Source organism: Ambystoma mexicanum, chromosome 10 (genome assembly GCF_040938575.1).
Source record: "Ambystoma mexicanum isolate Mex_15411 chromosome 10, UKY_AmexF1_1, whole genome shotgun sequence".
In the NCBI taxonomy this organism is placed as follows: Eukaryota; Metazoa; Chordata; class Amphibia; order Caudata; family Ambystomatidae; genus Ambystoma; species Ambystoma mexicanum.
Window position 1 is genome coordinate 1079936652 of NC_090932.1, and position 16920 is coordinate 1079953571.

The following is a 16920-nucleotide window of genomic DNA, read 5'->3' on the forward strand; positions in this document are numbered from 1 at the left end:
GGTGAAAATTTCAGTCCCAAGAGTAGTGGGTTTACTTTTAGTGCCTGGAGTCACTGCATCCAGCTACATACATAAAAATGATTGTCTACTATAGCTTTACATTTATCATAAACCTACCACTTCTTTTGGTGTACAGCAAGTATTAGGAGTGTCATATGTGCAAGATATACCCTCAAAAACTATCCAGATTAACTTAGGTTCTATTTTGGGAGTCCATGCTTAAATTATCACCCTTGAACATGTCATCATTCCATATGACTCAAGCTTTGTACCTTCTTGGTGAAAGCTGGTCTGGGGCTAAAATCACTGGGGAATTCGAGAACCTAGAGTAGCTCTAGAACCAGAACCTTAGCCTTTTCTCTGCACAGGCCAGCCTTTGCACATTCCACTACTCCATTAAGCCCCTCCATTCACCCATGCCCAGGAATACATCTCATATGCTGTGCCTATGGATCCAGGGTCTGCAATCTGCGGCTCTCCAGATGATTCAGGGCAGGACTCCCATGTTTCCTCAACCTCTACTGTGGCTGGCTAGGGCTGAAGGGAGTTGTAGTCCACAACATCTGGAGAGCCAAAGGTTGCCGAATCCAGCTTTATGTCATGGCCTGCAGACACGCCTCCCGGCCACAGTACCACTACTGCCATTTAGAGAGGGCCTATTGGTTGGCAGCAGTTGCCTCCTTTCTCTGTGGACCTCACTGTACATTTGCAGAATAAAGGGGTACTTGAGTGCAGGGACCTGCATAGCTATACCCACTTGGCCCACAGGCTGCCCCCCCCCCCAACCCTCCCCGGCCTCCAGACACGATTGCCAGAAATACTTCTATCCGTTTTAGCTCGCATTTACCTCTGCAGGCCCAAAGCAACAGATATCTACATCCAAGTCCCCTTTTCATGAAACCACTGGAGAGATTCCAGCAAACCAGTCGGGCCAGATCTCCAGTGCTGTTTGCACTACAGCTCAGAAAGAACTCCCTTTGGCTGTTTGAATGGGAGCCAGGCGTGTTGGCATTCCTCCCACCACACTTAAAAGATCGACCCACATTTTTCCCAACATTTTCAGAGGTGGTGCTAGACTATTTTAGGAACCTTCTGTGTAGGTTGGACAAATGCAGAGTGAAGTTACACACATTCTGAATGCTCCCTGGTAATAGAAACCCCAAGTTAAGCAGAACTGTAGATGCACCATCTCGGTAGCATAGACGCGCACAAACACCTTCACCGGAGAAACGCTCGCAAATTATAGGTCAAGCGCTGTGAAACATTCCGGCAACAAAATTGGGTTGAGAGGAGGGCTGAAGAGTAGGGCTCGGCGAGTGACTTATTACCTGTGAAGCTAAAAAACAGAAAGTAGGGAATCTGAGTGGTTGGGTTTAAATAAATAAATAAAACGTTGCTCAAAGAAATACCTGGCAAGCAGGTCACTCATGGTGTGATCAGGAGAAGCAAAGTAATGCTTTATAAACGGGGGAGGTTGTGCTGTAGGGTTTATTTTCTCCTTACCCCTCGAACCCCTCCGCCCAGCCCCCCACCGGTTATAATTCCCCTCCATTCTGCCAACACCCAGAGCCCTACAATTGGCTACCAAAACTAGGCACACGCCCCCACGTGTCACAGGCATGCGCCGGCGCAGAGGTTACCGTCATCGGCATCAGCTGCGCTGCCGAAGGGATCAGCCAGGGGCAAGCGGTCGGGACGCAGAAGCGTAGGCTCTGGAGATTTCAGACCCTCGATCAGTTTTTCTGGGTGACGCAGCAGGGAGCAAGAAAAGAAGGGTAAAAAGGAAGCAACAGGCCAAAAAACAGAAGCAGAAATAAAAAACAGCAAAGGAAGGAAAAAAGAGCAATAACAATCAGACATTAACAATGTGTGTGTGTGTGAATGTGAAGCACAGATTATTGTAACCCATCTTTAGGCAACTACTATTGCATTGGAGTAGAGATAGGAGGGAGATGGAGAGTGAAGAAGGACTCAACTTGCGAGTGTTTGGTTTTACCCACCAGTTGATCGCCGTTGTCCATAGTGTGTTGAGTGACCCTCCCATGTGTATCACCCTTTTACGAGGATGTGTCCCTCCCACGTGTATTGCCCCTTTTCAGATGGGCTAGGACTGTCCCATGGCCCAAGCAAATCAAAGGAGCCGCTGCAGGCACGTGGAGTAGACCGGCTGCAGACGCTAAAATGGAATTACTTGGGTGTCTCATTTCAGGCCTGCAGGCCGCACCATGTGAGCACGGGCCTGCAGGCCGTGGTGCCGTGGGGCCCTGTAGCCAGCATGGTCGCCAGGGTACGCACAGGCTAGGTAGGGTTCATCCTGCCTCTCTACAAGACCGGGTGTACCCCCGGCAACTGTCTGAGGTGCTGTGCCTCCACCCAGGTGCTGCTGTCCCCAGCACCAATGGGGCCTACTCGAGTTGCCTAGCTAGCCCCCACAACACATGCTAATCCTTATAGTCATTCACACCACTACGACCCTCCACACCCAAAACACACACTCCTGGGACCTCTGAGCTAGCTCTATTACGTACAAACTATGCTGTGTTGTGCCTGCTTGTTCTAAGCAGTCTTGAGCGTCAATGGTGTAATCACAGCTGTAAAGTGGCTCCTGGTGTAATAAAAAAGGTTTTAAAGAGTGCCTGCAGCCAATTGATTCAGAAGCAATGTGTGTATCCTGGCATCTCTTCCTTCAACTGAAGTCCTGGAGAAAAACAAGCATTGCCAAAGCCAACTGTTGAGACCTCTGTATGGGTATTTGGTAGGCATATGCCAGGCACTGGCATCATATTCCCACATAGTCAGGGTTTTTCAGCCATCGCCATTGTATGGCCAGGTCATTAACATTGTGGAAGTGCCTGATAAATGCATATGCCATGCCTACACAAATGCCCGAACTGCTGGCTCCTTTAATCTCATTTCATTGTGTGCTTTTAAATAGCATATTCTTAAATGGTTTGTTTGTGCTAGCAGTATTCAAGTTTCTGTAAACCCCAAAATATGTTTTTAAAATGACAACAGTTCAAATTGCCTCACAGAATTCTGAAATGCTGTGGGATTTTGCTTTGCAGATTTTGACAATTTGTACAGCGCACACCACAAAATAAACGGCCTCGCGGCTCTAAAAAAAAAAAATCAGCGTTTGTATTCCCAAACGGAATGCTATTCACTTAATCCACAATGGAAGAAGGCGAGCCTGTATCGACATGAACACGTGTCCTTCTGGTTGCACCCAGAGGTCTGGATTGCACTAAAACGATGAGCTCCTCCCAATGCGGAGGAATGGAAGGGCTGTACTTCAGAGGACGCGTGGCCCAGAAGATACTTTATCCCCAGTCTTCCCGAGCAGGCTGTTTCTGTCCTCCCTCTCCGTGCCACTGTCAACACTAGTCAAGTGCATATTGCGAATGTCCCCGAAAATGCAATGCAACTATGCCCCTCCGCTACCCAAAGAGCCACTCTCAGGAACACAGCCAAGCATCGCCTACCCACACTTTCACACTTGACATGAAGCAGAGGCACTTGATTGGCCAACCCACCAGCTCCAGCTGCGTGTCAGGGAAACTAGGCAAGATTGTTTTTGTTTTGTTTTGTTTTACCTGGTGTTTCAGATAGTGGAAGAGCAAGGAAGGACGCGTCAGACATGTTCACGAGCGGGGGACTGGCGTCCGGACTCGAGGCGTCTTTCGCATTCTCCGCTGCACAGGAGTCAGGAAAGAGCATTGGACAGAGCAGAGGAAAGGGAGAAAGAAGCAGGTGGATGAAGGCAGACCACGTGACAGCGAGAACAGATACACCAATGCTTTCGACCAAAGATTGGGCTGGGCTGACAATTTGCAAGACACCGGTCAAACACACAATAGCTCTGCAAGCCTCCCTTTGTGGCCAGCCTTCTTCCCCATGTACTTGGATAACATAACCTGCTTATTTTGGAACCAACTGGAACAAGAGAAAAGCCCTAATATGTTCTTTTTCAACTGGTTCACCCCTTGGCCTGGCCCACAGCTCCCAGGTACACGTGGCCCCTATGCCGAGCTGTCTGTCTCACTAAATTATAAAAATCACAACTGTTAGTTTGGATGGGCAAGCCTCCTGCCAACATTACTTTGAACGATACGTTTTATAAAACAAATGTAAATCATGTGAACACACTACTTGGGTATCCTCAGAGAAAATCAATTAACTCACAGTTATTGTGGGAAACCTCTGCAATGCTTAAGGGATCAAAAACAGTCCATATATACTGATGAAGTCAATTAAATAATCTTTACTGCAAATCTATTTCTTATGCGACAACCCTGTTAATCATTCCATTGTATACATCTTGTGCGGGTCGACACCTGGTCCATGCATCTAAGCTAAGCCCCAGCTCAGGACTCCAGCACATACTGAAAACAGTGATGACGACAATTAATAGTCCCTGTGGAGAATGTTTTCCTTTTTGCTGCTTTTATAGCCTCATCATTTGAGGCCCCAATCATAATTGTGTACTGATTCGTTTTTAATGACTAACAAGATTTTTTTTTTTCCTGGGTTGATTTTCCACACACCGTTACCGACAGGCTGGTGTTGGTGTTAACCTTACATTTATATTTTTTTTTAGGCGCACTATGGTGCACCTTTGTGGTTTTCCTGTTAGGGTGCCATTCGTTCAGTATAGTGGCCAAAATGGCAACCTCTTGGACTAAACCCAGTTTTTGTGAACCACTGCCTTTGTTGTAGCATCTTCGCCTGGCACAGTGTTAGGAAGAGCCATATGTGTCCACACCACTTTGTGGGCTGTGGGGAAAGGAAGAACAAGTTACTTTCTTACCTGGTAACGTTCTTTCGATGGGATGGTCCGACGACGTATTCCATATCTATGACATGTAATCACCACAGCTGTGCTGCTTCGGAAACTTTTTTCGGCGTCTGCGTCCTGCGTCGATGACGTCGATGCGCCGTCGTCGAGGGCCTCCTCCGACGTCCGACGTCATCCGATGTGATAAGTAGGACGCACGACGCCCGTAGCCTCAGTTGTAGTTTTTTCCCCCAGAACGTGTGACACTAGTCAACTGCCAGTCAGACACAAAGCCTTGCGGAACGTAAGCTGCAATCGCAAAAGAAATTCTGCAGCGGGGAAGGCAGGGCGGGAGCGATATGGAATACGTTGTCGGACCATCCCATCGAAAGAACGTTACCAGGTAAGAAAGTAACTTGTTCTTCGAGGGGATTGGGTCCTCCGACGTATTCCATATCTATGACAGACTCCCAAAGCAGTACCAGAGCAAGGAGGAGGGAAAGAATTTAGAATCAAGATTTAGAATAGCCAATCAAATAGCAGAGCAAAGGACCGCCTTGCCAAAGGCCAGATCCTGTGCTCGGATGGAATCGAGGGAATAGTGACGTACAAATGTATGTACTGAAGCCCAGGTGGCTGCATCACAGATGTTGCGAATAGGAACACCCCTCTGCAGGGCAGTAGACGCAGCCATACACCTGGTAGAATGGGCCCGCAAGCCAGCCGGTGGGTCCTTACCCGCCAAGCGGTAGCACTCCGAGATGGCCAAAATAATCCAGCGAGACAAAGTCCGTTTCGTCACAGCTTGCCCCAAACGCTTTCCAGCGTAACCAATAAAGAGTTGATCGTCCACTCTGACCCGGGACATGCGTGAAACATAAAAGCTTAAAGCTCTCCTAGGATCAAGCCTATGGAGCCTCTCCTCTTCCTTACCAGGATGCGGAGGAGGATAGAATGCCGGAAGAACAACCTTCTGGGCCAAATGAAATTCCGTCACTACCTTCGGAAGAAAAGAAGGACGAACTCTAAGGACAACCCTGTCCTTGTGAAATACAGTGAAGGGTGGCTTAACTGAAAGTGCCTGTAACTCACTCACTCTGCGAGCGGAAGTAACCGCAACTAAAAACACAGTTTTCAGAGTTAACAGCCTCAAAGGGCAAGAATGTAAAGGCTCAAACGGAGCACCCATAAGAAACTTAAGAACAAGGTTTAAATCCCAACCGGGCACCAGGAAAGGTGACGGAGGGAACACATTAGTGAGCCCTTTCAGAAACTGTGAAATCAAAGGGATTTTAAAGTAAGAACACTCTTCAGACGAGCGCTTAAAGATGGACAGCACCGCCAGGTAACCTTTAACGGTACCCACTTGCAAGCCCCTGTGGGCCAAAGAAAGTAAAAAGGACAGAACCATGGGGATGTCACATGCAAAAGGATCCACATTCTGAAATCTGCACCAGTCGCAGAACTTAAGCCAACGGCAACGGTACAGAGACTTTGTTGCTGGCCTTCGGGCCGAAAGCAACACCTCCATCACGTCCTCAGGGAGGTCCTAATCCTTATACCTCAACCTTTCAGAAGCCAAGCGTGAAGGTTGAGGGACCTGACCTCTGGATGGAGAACCTGACCCCCCCTCCCGTGAGAGCAGATCATCTCGGTAGGGAAGACGACGTGGAGGGCAGATGGATAAGTCGAGAAGGTCCGGGTACCATGTCCTCCGAGCCCACGCCGGGGCAATGAGGATCATCCGGGAACCGAACTTCCGTAACCTCCGCAGCACTTGCGGGATGACGGGGACTGGAGGAAACGCGTACAGCAGCGGGAATAAGCACTCCACCACGAACGCGTCTCCTAAGGCTCCTTTTGGAGGAAATTCCCGCGAGCAAAACCTTTCGCACTTCCGGTTGACACTGGAGGCGAAGAGATCCACTTGAGGGGTCACCCAAAGGGCGAAGATCTCCAGGAGAATCTCCTGAGCCAACTCCCACTCTTGAGAGATTGCGCTCTGCCTGCTCAGAGCGTCCGCCGTCACGTTTTCGTCTCCGGCTAGATGAACTGCCGAGATCGAAACTTCCTGCTGGATGGCCCAGAACTCGAGCTGCATCGCCTCCCTGCACAGAGGAAGTGACCCTGCCCCCCCTTTTTGTTGAGGTAGTGCATGGCCACTGTATTGTCCGTCAGGATCAGGACACTCTTTAGTCGCACAGTCGGCAGAAAAGCCTTCAGGGCTAGCCTGATGGCCCTCAGCTCCAAAAGATTGATATGGAGTCTGGACTCCGACGGAGGCCAACGACCGCTGACCATCAGCCCGTTGGCATGAGCTCCCCATCCCGTGAGGGATGCATCCGTCACGATCGTCACCTCCGGCCAGGGAAGCCAAAATGGAGCCCCCTTCATCAAGTTGCCTTCGACGGCCCACCACAGAAGATCCCGGGCGACCGAGGGCAGCACCTGAACCGGGTCCGACATCCTGCCGGAGGACTGCGACCATTGCGTCTTGAGTGCCCACTGCAAAGATCTCATCCGCAGGCGAGCCTCTGGCACCAGAAGAATGCAGGATGCCATGAGGCCGAGCAACCTCAAGAACTCGAACGCTGGGAGCGTCTGGGCATGCTGAAACTTGTACACCATCTGCTGAATGTGAAGAGCCCTCACCTGGGGAGGAAAACACTGCCCCAGGGAAGTGTCGAGCACTGCTCCGATGTACTGGAGCCGCTGTGTTGGCGTCAAATGGGACTTCTTTAAATTGAGGGAGAAGCCCAGCCTGTGAAAGGAGCGGCAGGTGACGGACAGATGATCCAGGACTTGCTCGGGAGAGCTCCCCCTGATCAACCAATCGTCCAGGTAGGGGTAGACGTGAATCCCTCCTTGCCTGAGATGCGCTGCCACCACCACCATGAGCTTGGTGAAAACCTTCGGGGCGGAGGTCAATCCGAACGGCAGGACCCGAAACTGAAAGTGCGAGTCGCCAACCGCGAACCTCAGGTACTTCTTGTGCTTGGGATGGATCGGCACATGGAAGTAAGAATCCTTGAGGTCGAGTGACACCAACCAGTCCTGAAGCTATAGGGCCTGGAGGACTTGAGAGAGAGTAACCATCTTGAACTTGTCCTTCCTGAGGAGTTTGTTCAAACCGCGCAAGTCCATGATGGGTCTCAATCCCCCGTCTTTCTTCGAAATCAAAAAATAAGGGGAATACCATCCCTTGTTCCTCTCCGCTACAGGCACCAGTTCTATGGCGCCTTTCTCCAGCAGGGCTTGAATTTCCTGCGCAAGGAGCGGATCCGTACTCTGCAAAGAGAGGTTCCCCGGTGGATTGTCGCGAGGCCTGTGCCGAAAGGGAAGACAGTAGCCGTGGGTTATGATCTCCAGAACCCACACATCTGAAGTAATGGCTTGCCACTCTACAAGATGCTGCGCCAGCCTTCCCCCAACCGGCGAACCATGGGACATGGCCTCATGACTGAGTGGGAGCGGCTGCGGCGTTACCTGAGGGCAAAGAGGCAACTGCCCGAGCGGCCTTGGCACCACGGGTACCCTGTCGTCCACCTCTGGTACCCCCACGTTGGCCTCTTTGACTGCCAGCTCCTCTCGCTTTACTGAAGGATGAGTAATAGCGAAAGGAACCACCCCTCCACTGCTGTCCCCTAGGACGAAAAGGCAGAGATTGGCAAACTGCAGCGCCCAACGACTTTGCTGCAGCTTTTGAGGTCTGCAACCTCTCAAGGCTCTCGTCAGCCTTGCTGCCAAAAAGGTGTTCACCGTCAAAGGGCATGTTGAGGAGCCGGGACTGCACATCAGGAGCAAACCCCGACTTCCGCAACCACGCAAACCTGCGTATAACGGTGCTCGCCGCCATGGACCTACTGACGCATTCAGCTAAATCCAAACCCGACTGAACGGACTCACACATGGCATCCTTACCATCCTGGACCATAGCAAGGAAACCATCCCGTTCGTCCCCTTCGGGAACATGTTCAGCCGCTAACGCAACACAGTTCCACAGAGTGTGTGTGAAACGAGACAAGGCACAAATGGAGTTGGCCGCCTGAAGCGCCATACCACCAGAAGAAAACACTTTCTTCGCCCAGCCATCAAAACGTTTGTCGTCCCTATCAGGAGGGATGGTAGGGTACGACGCCTGCTTTGCCCGGCCGTGGCCGCCTGCACCACCAAACTCTCCGGAGTGGGGTGCCTGGTCAAGTAGCAGGGGTCGCTACTGGCTGGATGGTATTTTCGCGACAAGGATCTGCCCACCGCCGGGAGACTCTCCGGAGCAGTCCAAGCCGCCGCCACCCTTCTCTGTAAAGCCATATGGAACGGCAGTACCGGGTCAGTTGGGGGACCAACATCAAGGATGTCCGTCAGATCATCCTGCACAAACTCCCCTGGGGGACCAGACCATCCCAAGTACTCAGAAACCCTAGCCATAAGGCGCCGGTACGAGCAATCGGCATGAGAGCCAGGCTCAGGCCTACAAAACTCCACCTCCGGAGAGGTGTTCAGTCCACTGGCATCATGCAGTGACTGTCTCAAATCGTCAAACTGACTATGGCCCGAGACAATTTCATCTGGAACCTGACTAGGAACCAGGCCATCAGAATCCTCATCCGCCTCTGAAATATAGTCCAGGTGGCGAAAAGAAGGCACCCGAGAGTGCTTGCTCTTAACCAGAGCCTTCCTAGGGGGTTCTCCCGTGCCACAGGGTACCTCCGACACGAAAGGCGTCGATGGCGTCGAGCGAATCGGCGCCGAGGAAATCGGTGTCGACGTCAGACGCAGCGCCTCCAGCATCGGCGGCGTCGACACAGCCCTCGAGGCCGGAGCCCCGAGCGCGTCCCTCGACGACCCGAGCGTCGACGGCTTCGACGACTCCCTCGGAGCCGGAGCCTCGAGAAAGCCTGTCGACGCCCTCGACGCCTCAGACGTCGATGTCTTCCTCGAAGACCTCACAGGTGCACACGGTCTCGAACGCGTCGAGGACCGGGACCTGGAACGGGTACGGCGGGAACGAGTCTCCTTGTCCGAACGGGACCTCTCCCGTGACTCGTGCCGACCACTCTTGCGAGCGGTGTCTCTCGACCTCTCACGACCGACCCCACTCGGGGGCGCGGACGGCTTAGTACCCTGCGATTCAAGAATCGCCAGCATTTTCTTCCCGAAGGAAGCCCATTCCTCCGGCGTCGCACGGCTGGTGGGGTAAGCGACGTGCCGGGCAGAGTCCTCCGAAGAGGACCTGGAAGACGACCGGTGTCGGCGCTTCCGAGAACGCCTCGAAGAGGCTGAGGAGTGGCGAGACCGACTCCTAGAAGGAGACCCACGAGACTTCCGACGATGATGCGGAGAGTCACCCCTCGAATCATCCGTCGAAAGCCCCGCAGACTTTGACTTCCTGGGCTTGGACACCCGACCTACCGACAACTTCTTCTTACGTTCGCGTAAGGCTTTGGACGTGAGCGACTGGCAGTCGATACAGTCATCCGTGTCGTGGGCCTCCCTGAGGCACCAGAGGCAGGTGTCGTGCGAGTCCGTCACCGACATCTTGGACCCACACTCCCCGCACTTCTTGAAACCCGGACGCGGGGTCGAAGACAAAGTAGAAGACATCTTCACACGAAGGATTTTCACAAAACGAACAGGTTCGAAGAACCGAGAAGAACAGAACTCCAAAGAGTCGAGGCGTTAACCGAGAATCACAAAGCAACACGTTCACGGAAAAAACGGAACTGAGGCTACGGGCGTCGTGCGTCCTACTTATCACATCGGATGACGTCGGACGTCGGAGGAGGCCCTCGACGACGGCGCATCGACGTCATCGACGCAGGATGCAGAAAAAAGTTTCCGAAGCAGCACAGCTGTAGTGATTACATGTCATAGATATGGAATACGTCAGAGGACCCAATCCCCTCGAATGTGTGTTCTTGGTGCTGGTTTGGAATATGTGGGGGTCCATATCCCCTAATCCACATCCACATCCTGAGTGATGTCATGGTTGCATCTTTGCCGATTATCCAGAACTGGATAACCACTCAATGTGCATGACGTAGGTCTCCTGTTAAGTGCGCTGTGCTAGTCCTCAGTCCACAATTGTGTGCGTCCTAGGTGGGAGGGGAGAGTTGGAACAATTCGATAGTCGACCTCTGGAACCTTAAACCAAACCGCAGAGGAACAAGAAGGATGATGGGAAAGCAACTGCAATTGCCAAAGCCAAGTCATACGATGCCGCTCTGCCTCTCTCCACCAGGGGAAGCCCCTCTAGAGGTCTCCCTCTTTTGAATCTGTAGGCACAAGTGTATTTCCATCAACCATCTCCTTTGATCCCTTCCTGCAGCTGGTGAGACTTGCAGGTCTGTTCCATCCAGGAAGCACGGGAGGGCTCTACCTTTGCCTGGTCACAGAGCAAATGGTAAGTGCTGCTCCCTCATGGGCTGTATTCTCATGGGACAACTTGGCTTGTTGCTGTGCTGCTGCTCTTTGCTGCTAGGCCACGTTAGCTTGTTGGAACAGAGTCCTTGTCCTTCAATGTTGTCTACATGTCTTTACTGGGTCACCTTAAGTCTGCTCACTTATAGTTGCATCTTCTTCCGTTCTCCAGTGTCGCGTGGGACTCGAAGCAGAGGTCCACCTTTGTATGCATCCTGAAATCCAGCTACAGGAATGTTCTGAGACCAGGACTCCTCAAGCAGGGACCAGAACTGCCAACAACAAAACTACACCAGCCAGACAGGCCACAGTCTGAGTACTGTACCCCAAGACCTGGAGTTGCTGATCTTCCACTTGGGGACATGTGGCTTGCTTGTAAATCCCTTTTCTCACTTGCAAGCACTGCATACATCTCCACAGGGTAGTAAGCGCTTACTTGCAGCCACTCTGTGCCTCATCTTGGTCGGTGGACCCCTGACGCAAGACTCGTGTTGGGTTCCTCTGACTTCTCAGATAGGTGGCTGCCCTTATGTGCAAGTACCAACTTACCTGGTTATTCACAATAATACACTCTGCTATTGTGATTCTCTGAATACTGTGGGAGGATATTTGTAATACTCCTAAAGTCTCTCAAGTAACAGATTACGTATTACTTATTTACTTAGCAGATTCGGTCATTGATCCTTCGCTCAGGGGATGGACTTCTAAAACAATATTCTGATTTCCTATGGGGAGATTTAGATCCTTAAACCCCAATATATTTTTAACCAGTTCCCCTTCCTCATTTGAAGTTGTAACAGTGTCCTGGTATATGGCAAAATACAGTGCTTAGTATAAAGCTTTCCTAGTGTCTGCTTTGCAATAACATTTTGTGCACATATATTTTTGTGCTACTAACTTGGTAGTTGCTCTTGAACTAATGCACATGAGAATTAAACATACATTATATGTATACTTTTAGTATATAACTGTAAGGAGAACATTGAGTGTGAATACAAATGTGCAAGGAGTTCGTGTGTGTGCGTGCTTTACTGCCAAGTCACGTTAATCTGGCGTAAATTAAGGGATAGCCCTGCACATAACTACGGAATGTCTCTCTGAACCCCACCCCCAGCACCCACCTTGACTTAAGATATCTTCTGTGCTTTAGAAGCATGGACCTTTTAAAGTACACATTTTCATTTCCAATGTTGAAGTCTACATGGTCAATAGTGGTGTGACGTGTAATAGTGTCCTCCTGATTTCTTGTGGTTTGCCAAAAGTGTTGGCTGGGCTGGGTTGCAATGTCCTGTCCTTTTTTGGATCTAGGAAATAGGTGGGATATATTACTTGGTCTTCACAAATTAACAGTACTTCCTCCAAGGGCTCCTTTAGCAGATGTGGAATACCTTCTGCTCGGATATACTGGATGCGTTGAAGATTCTTTTTTTGAATGTGTGATTTCTATGGTGAAATAGTGTATGGGGAAATCAGGACCTCAATACACTAGGAGTCACTGAAGTGTGAAGATTGCCACCCATCCAATGGCAAATAATTGTATGCATCCACCTACTCGGTAGAGAGGATGGCACCTGGGGTGAGGAGTGCCTGTTTTGTAGCTGGACCATCATGACATTGTGTTCATCCTTTTCTATTTGGGTGGGCTTGCGGAACTCTATAATTCTTCTGGCCAGCGACTTTGGAGCATTTGACAATCCTGAAAGCTTTGGTGGTGAGAAGATTATGGATATGACTTAAACCATCTTTTTTAGGCAGACCCCTTGTGGCATAATGTTTGCTGGGTCAGCTCTTATTGTTTTGTGTTGTTTTTTTTCTCTTTTCCAATGCTGGTTTGAATTTTAGGCAAGCAATAGAAGTCTCTTCTACATGGTGCCTGTACAAACAATGGTCACACACCTTGTGGGTGTCAAGCCATGAGAACTTTGGGTAACAAGTTAAGCATGATTTAAATGGTGTCATCTCCATGGTGAGTCAAACACGGGTCTCCAGATCATAACATGAAGCAAATCACAGAGCCTTTTTGTACTACCTGTCACTACAGTGAAACCTGAGGCAGTGTATTGTTGTCTGTACTGAAGACCTTCTCAATTGCCGAAGCCTTTTTTTTCTCCATGCCCCCCCTCCATGACCTAACAGATGGCATACAGAAAACACTCAGTGGGAGTCTACTTGGAGGAGGATTGTGTGTGCTAATATATGTAGGATAGGGCTAGTGTGACAACAATGGTTTGGTCATTGCCTATCGATTACTTTGCAGTATGCAATATGTAATATTCCAAACCCCCACTAGATGACATATTAAATATTTACAGTCCCCAGACTTAAATGTATGGTTATACAACCACATAAATATGTATACACACACACGCACTTGAAACATTAGTGCATACAGAAAAAACAATGGTGACATTGTGAATATAAGAATAAACACACTTTGAGTAAGATCAGAGGATCATAAAATGTATTGCAAGATGACCGACACTGCAATCAATCGCGTGAGTAAGGAGACTGTAAACTGTAGATAGTCTTTGGTCTAATATCAGTCCACAGGAATTCAGAACATTATCTGTGTGACCATTTAATCTGACAATGAATGATGCATTACAAACATAGAATGTTGAATGTAGAGCATGGTCTAATTTCTTGATCCATGAAGTCAAGCAACAAAAAAAAAAAACCGGACAGATGCGAGAGTACTTTATTTCAATACAGGTCCATGTTGTAATGTGTCAGTATAGTATTTATTTTTGACAATTCAAGATGGATGCTTTTAAAATACGCACAATAACATTTTTCTGAGGCGATGGATAAGTGTTTGAATTAAAGATACATACATGTGAATATTTTCCCGTTAATTTTGCTTACAGAGTGCTTAAGTCCTGGTGAGGTGCCTAGCAGCACGAAATACAAGCTGGATCACACCAGATGCATACAATGAAATGATATAAACATTTGTCACAACAGAAATACATTTGCATTAAAGCTACTTGCTGTATTGTATATGGACTGTTTTTGATCAATTTTAAGTGCGATCACAGAGGTCCCTCACATTAACATTTAGTCAATAAATAGTTACATAGAAATGATCCATCTGCACTCAGACCCTTTAGACCAAAAGGTAACAGGAATGGCTATTAGCCACCTTACTTGCGCAAATGTTGATCTTGGAAAAGTCAAAGGAAAAGTAAACTATACCAGTATTGAAAGTTGTGACGTCTACGATGTATAAAGATAAACAGTAGCCCGGTAACCCAGTCACCTGTCTAACGCTTATTCAGTGAAGAGTTTTCAAGGAAGATTGTTAAGCAGGGTAGAGGCCCCTCATTTTAAGGAGGAGCAGAGTCATCATTAAGCTCAAGGGGTGTAAATGCATTAGTGCTAGAATCCACTCACTCGCCCTGTATGCATGCACAGCCCCAACATCCAAGGACACAGTGTAACAGCAAAAAGCTTTTACAGCCCTTTCACAGGCTTACCTTGCGTCACTGCAAACAAAGCAGGGCCAAAGTTCTCTGCCTGAGGCACACCAGGAGATGCTTCAAAACCAACGAGCAAAGTTTCAGTTGAATTGCCAAGCATGTCTGGAGGTTTGGCTGAAAGAGAAGGCAGTTGGTTACTGTAGCACAGGGAAACTCTTGAGACCCGACTTGGCTTGGTGTTCATAGTTGGGGTGGATTTGATGAGAACCAAGCGTACTTTAAAGGCCTTTTACTGCTCTGGCAGCTGAATATGAGAAGGTAGACAAATTAATCATTATCAGAGAAGCTCTTTAAATGAAGAACAAAGATGCTAGCCAGCAAGCAAAAGAGGGGTAAAGAATGGATCAGAAACGAGACTGATCGAAACAAAAGGAATAGGGAAAGAGGCCTTTGAAAATGGACGAGAGCTGGAAGGGACAATGAGAGGCCTTTTTGTAAGGGTAGATCTGGAGGGGAACTTTAGAGGGCGGCCCTTAGAAACAATGAGAATTTGGTGAAAGTGAGAAAAGCTTTACTGGCAAAGGTCAGAGTTTATGGAAATCCTAGAGGTATTTAGAAATCCAATGGAGGGGAATGAGCCTAGAGAAGGCAAACACGGAAACAGAATAGCTAAGGTGGACCCTATTCCCAATCACTGACAGCCACCTCAAGCCTCAATTCTCAGCATGAGTCACAGTCCAGGAAAGCATTTCATTAAAATCTCAAAACCCTGTGGAATTTTGGACCTTGAGATTTTTGCAGTCCTCTTAAGCTATCAAGACTACTGTGCAGCTTCTGCCATGATCAGAACCCTCTGCCCAGTATCTTTGTGCCCCTCCACCCTAATGCAAACACTCTTTTCATTAACTTAGAATCCCCTTTCTTCCGCTCTAATACATTTTGCCATTCCACCCCCTTGTCCCACGATTCATGGTCTTGTTAATTCCCCCATCTGTGCTTGTTCCTTTCCCCAACCACCATGACAAACTCACTGTCCCCGAGCTTGGTAAAATCCTTGTTCAGCAGCTCCTCTGCAGTCAGCTTGGAGAAGTTGTCATCATCAAAGGGGTTCCAGCCAGACACATCTGGAGGGTTGTACACATTCTGCTGGGAGGTCCTGGGGGAACCCGAGGGAGTGGTTGTAGCAGACCTAAAAGGGAGAATTCACACCACTTACTTGAATGCCCAGGATTACAGGTAGACTTAGCTTATCGTAAAAAATGGTGGAAATTGTGAGCTGGTGCCTCCGATTGACCTGAAGTGAAGGGGCAGACTCGAATCACATTTCTGGTAACTGAACGAGTCTCCATCTCTACAAGCAATTCAGTAATGATCTGTCATGTAAACTGATTCTACATCAGCCATATCTTATTTCTTTTTAGAGGCAAACGTCTCCCAATTTCCTACAGTAGAAACCTCCACAAACTGGAACTTTACTCATCTCCCAAACGCCTTTCTGCATAGGCTTGATCGGATCTTTGGGGGGCATCAAAGGCCTGTGAATGAACATCAGAAGTGATGAAGGCGAACAACTGTGTACATCACATTGTACGTTCAGGGCCAACAGAGTTAAGAGCGCAAGAAGAGGTTATCTCACAGATTCACAATCAAATTGAAACACCACAGAGCTGCACAAGATGGCATGCAACTTAGAAAGAATCAATTAGGTCTTTTCCGGATAGGTGCAAATGTATAAAAATGCAATAGACAGCAAACCTGAAAAATAAATGTGTGGTTTGCAATCACAATGGAACAGGATTTTGTTTGGCGGGATTAAGTTAGTCTGAAATCACAGAACACAAGCTTTGATATGTTACAAGAACAACAGATGCATTGGAGAGAAGGTGGGAATGCGGGTGAGGAAATCCTGGCTGATTTCAAAGTGAGCAGTTAACAAATGTTCCTCACTTACTTAGAGGAGAGAGAGGAGATGAGGCCCCAGGTGCCCCCCTCCACCCCTTATACCAACCGTTCACAAACTGCTGGATTTTCAGAGCCTAGGCAGGCTTTCTTACTACTGGTATTTTGTATCCTCTTGGTAGCAGCAGGCCTGAGGCATATGTTACCTTTTTCACATTGCACAGAAAGGAAGGCCAATTAAAATGCATGCATGAAGCACTGCAACTATATATGGGACAGTGAAAATAAGCACACTGGAAAAAACAGTGATGAAGACAAACAAAATAAAGTTTAGACCTAGAGGTACACCGCAACAAACCCGTTTCATCAAAGAAGTGGGTGTTTATTAGGTAAGAGTTGTAACAAGCC

General features: G+C 48.7%; 1 protein-coding gene across 10 annotated transcripts in view; it reads right to left on the bottom strand.

Annotated features, from left to right (window-relative positions):
- The window catches only part of AAK1 (AP2 associated kinase 1), a 498991-nt gene that overhangs the window by 235833 nt on the left and 246238 nt on the right, over positions 1-16920 (bottom strand). For 6 of the 10 annotated variants that reach the window (XM_069618898.1, XM_069618900.1, XM_069618896.1 and 3 more), the window contains exons 15-18: positions 15645-15802; positions 14671-14787; positions 3594-3692; positions 1641-1742 (exon numbers count right to left, since the gene is read on the bottom strand). In XM_069618898.1, the coding sequence (XP_069474999.1) occupies positions 1641-1742; positions 3594-3692; positions 14671-14787; positions 15645-15802 (476 nt within the window). The remainder of the gene's footprint in view (positions 1-1640; positions 1743-3593; positions 3693-14670; positions 14788-15644; positions 15803-16920) is intronic. The other 4 variants (XM_069618901.1, XM_069618899.1, XM_069618902.1 and 1 more) reach the window with 2 other exon arrangements.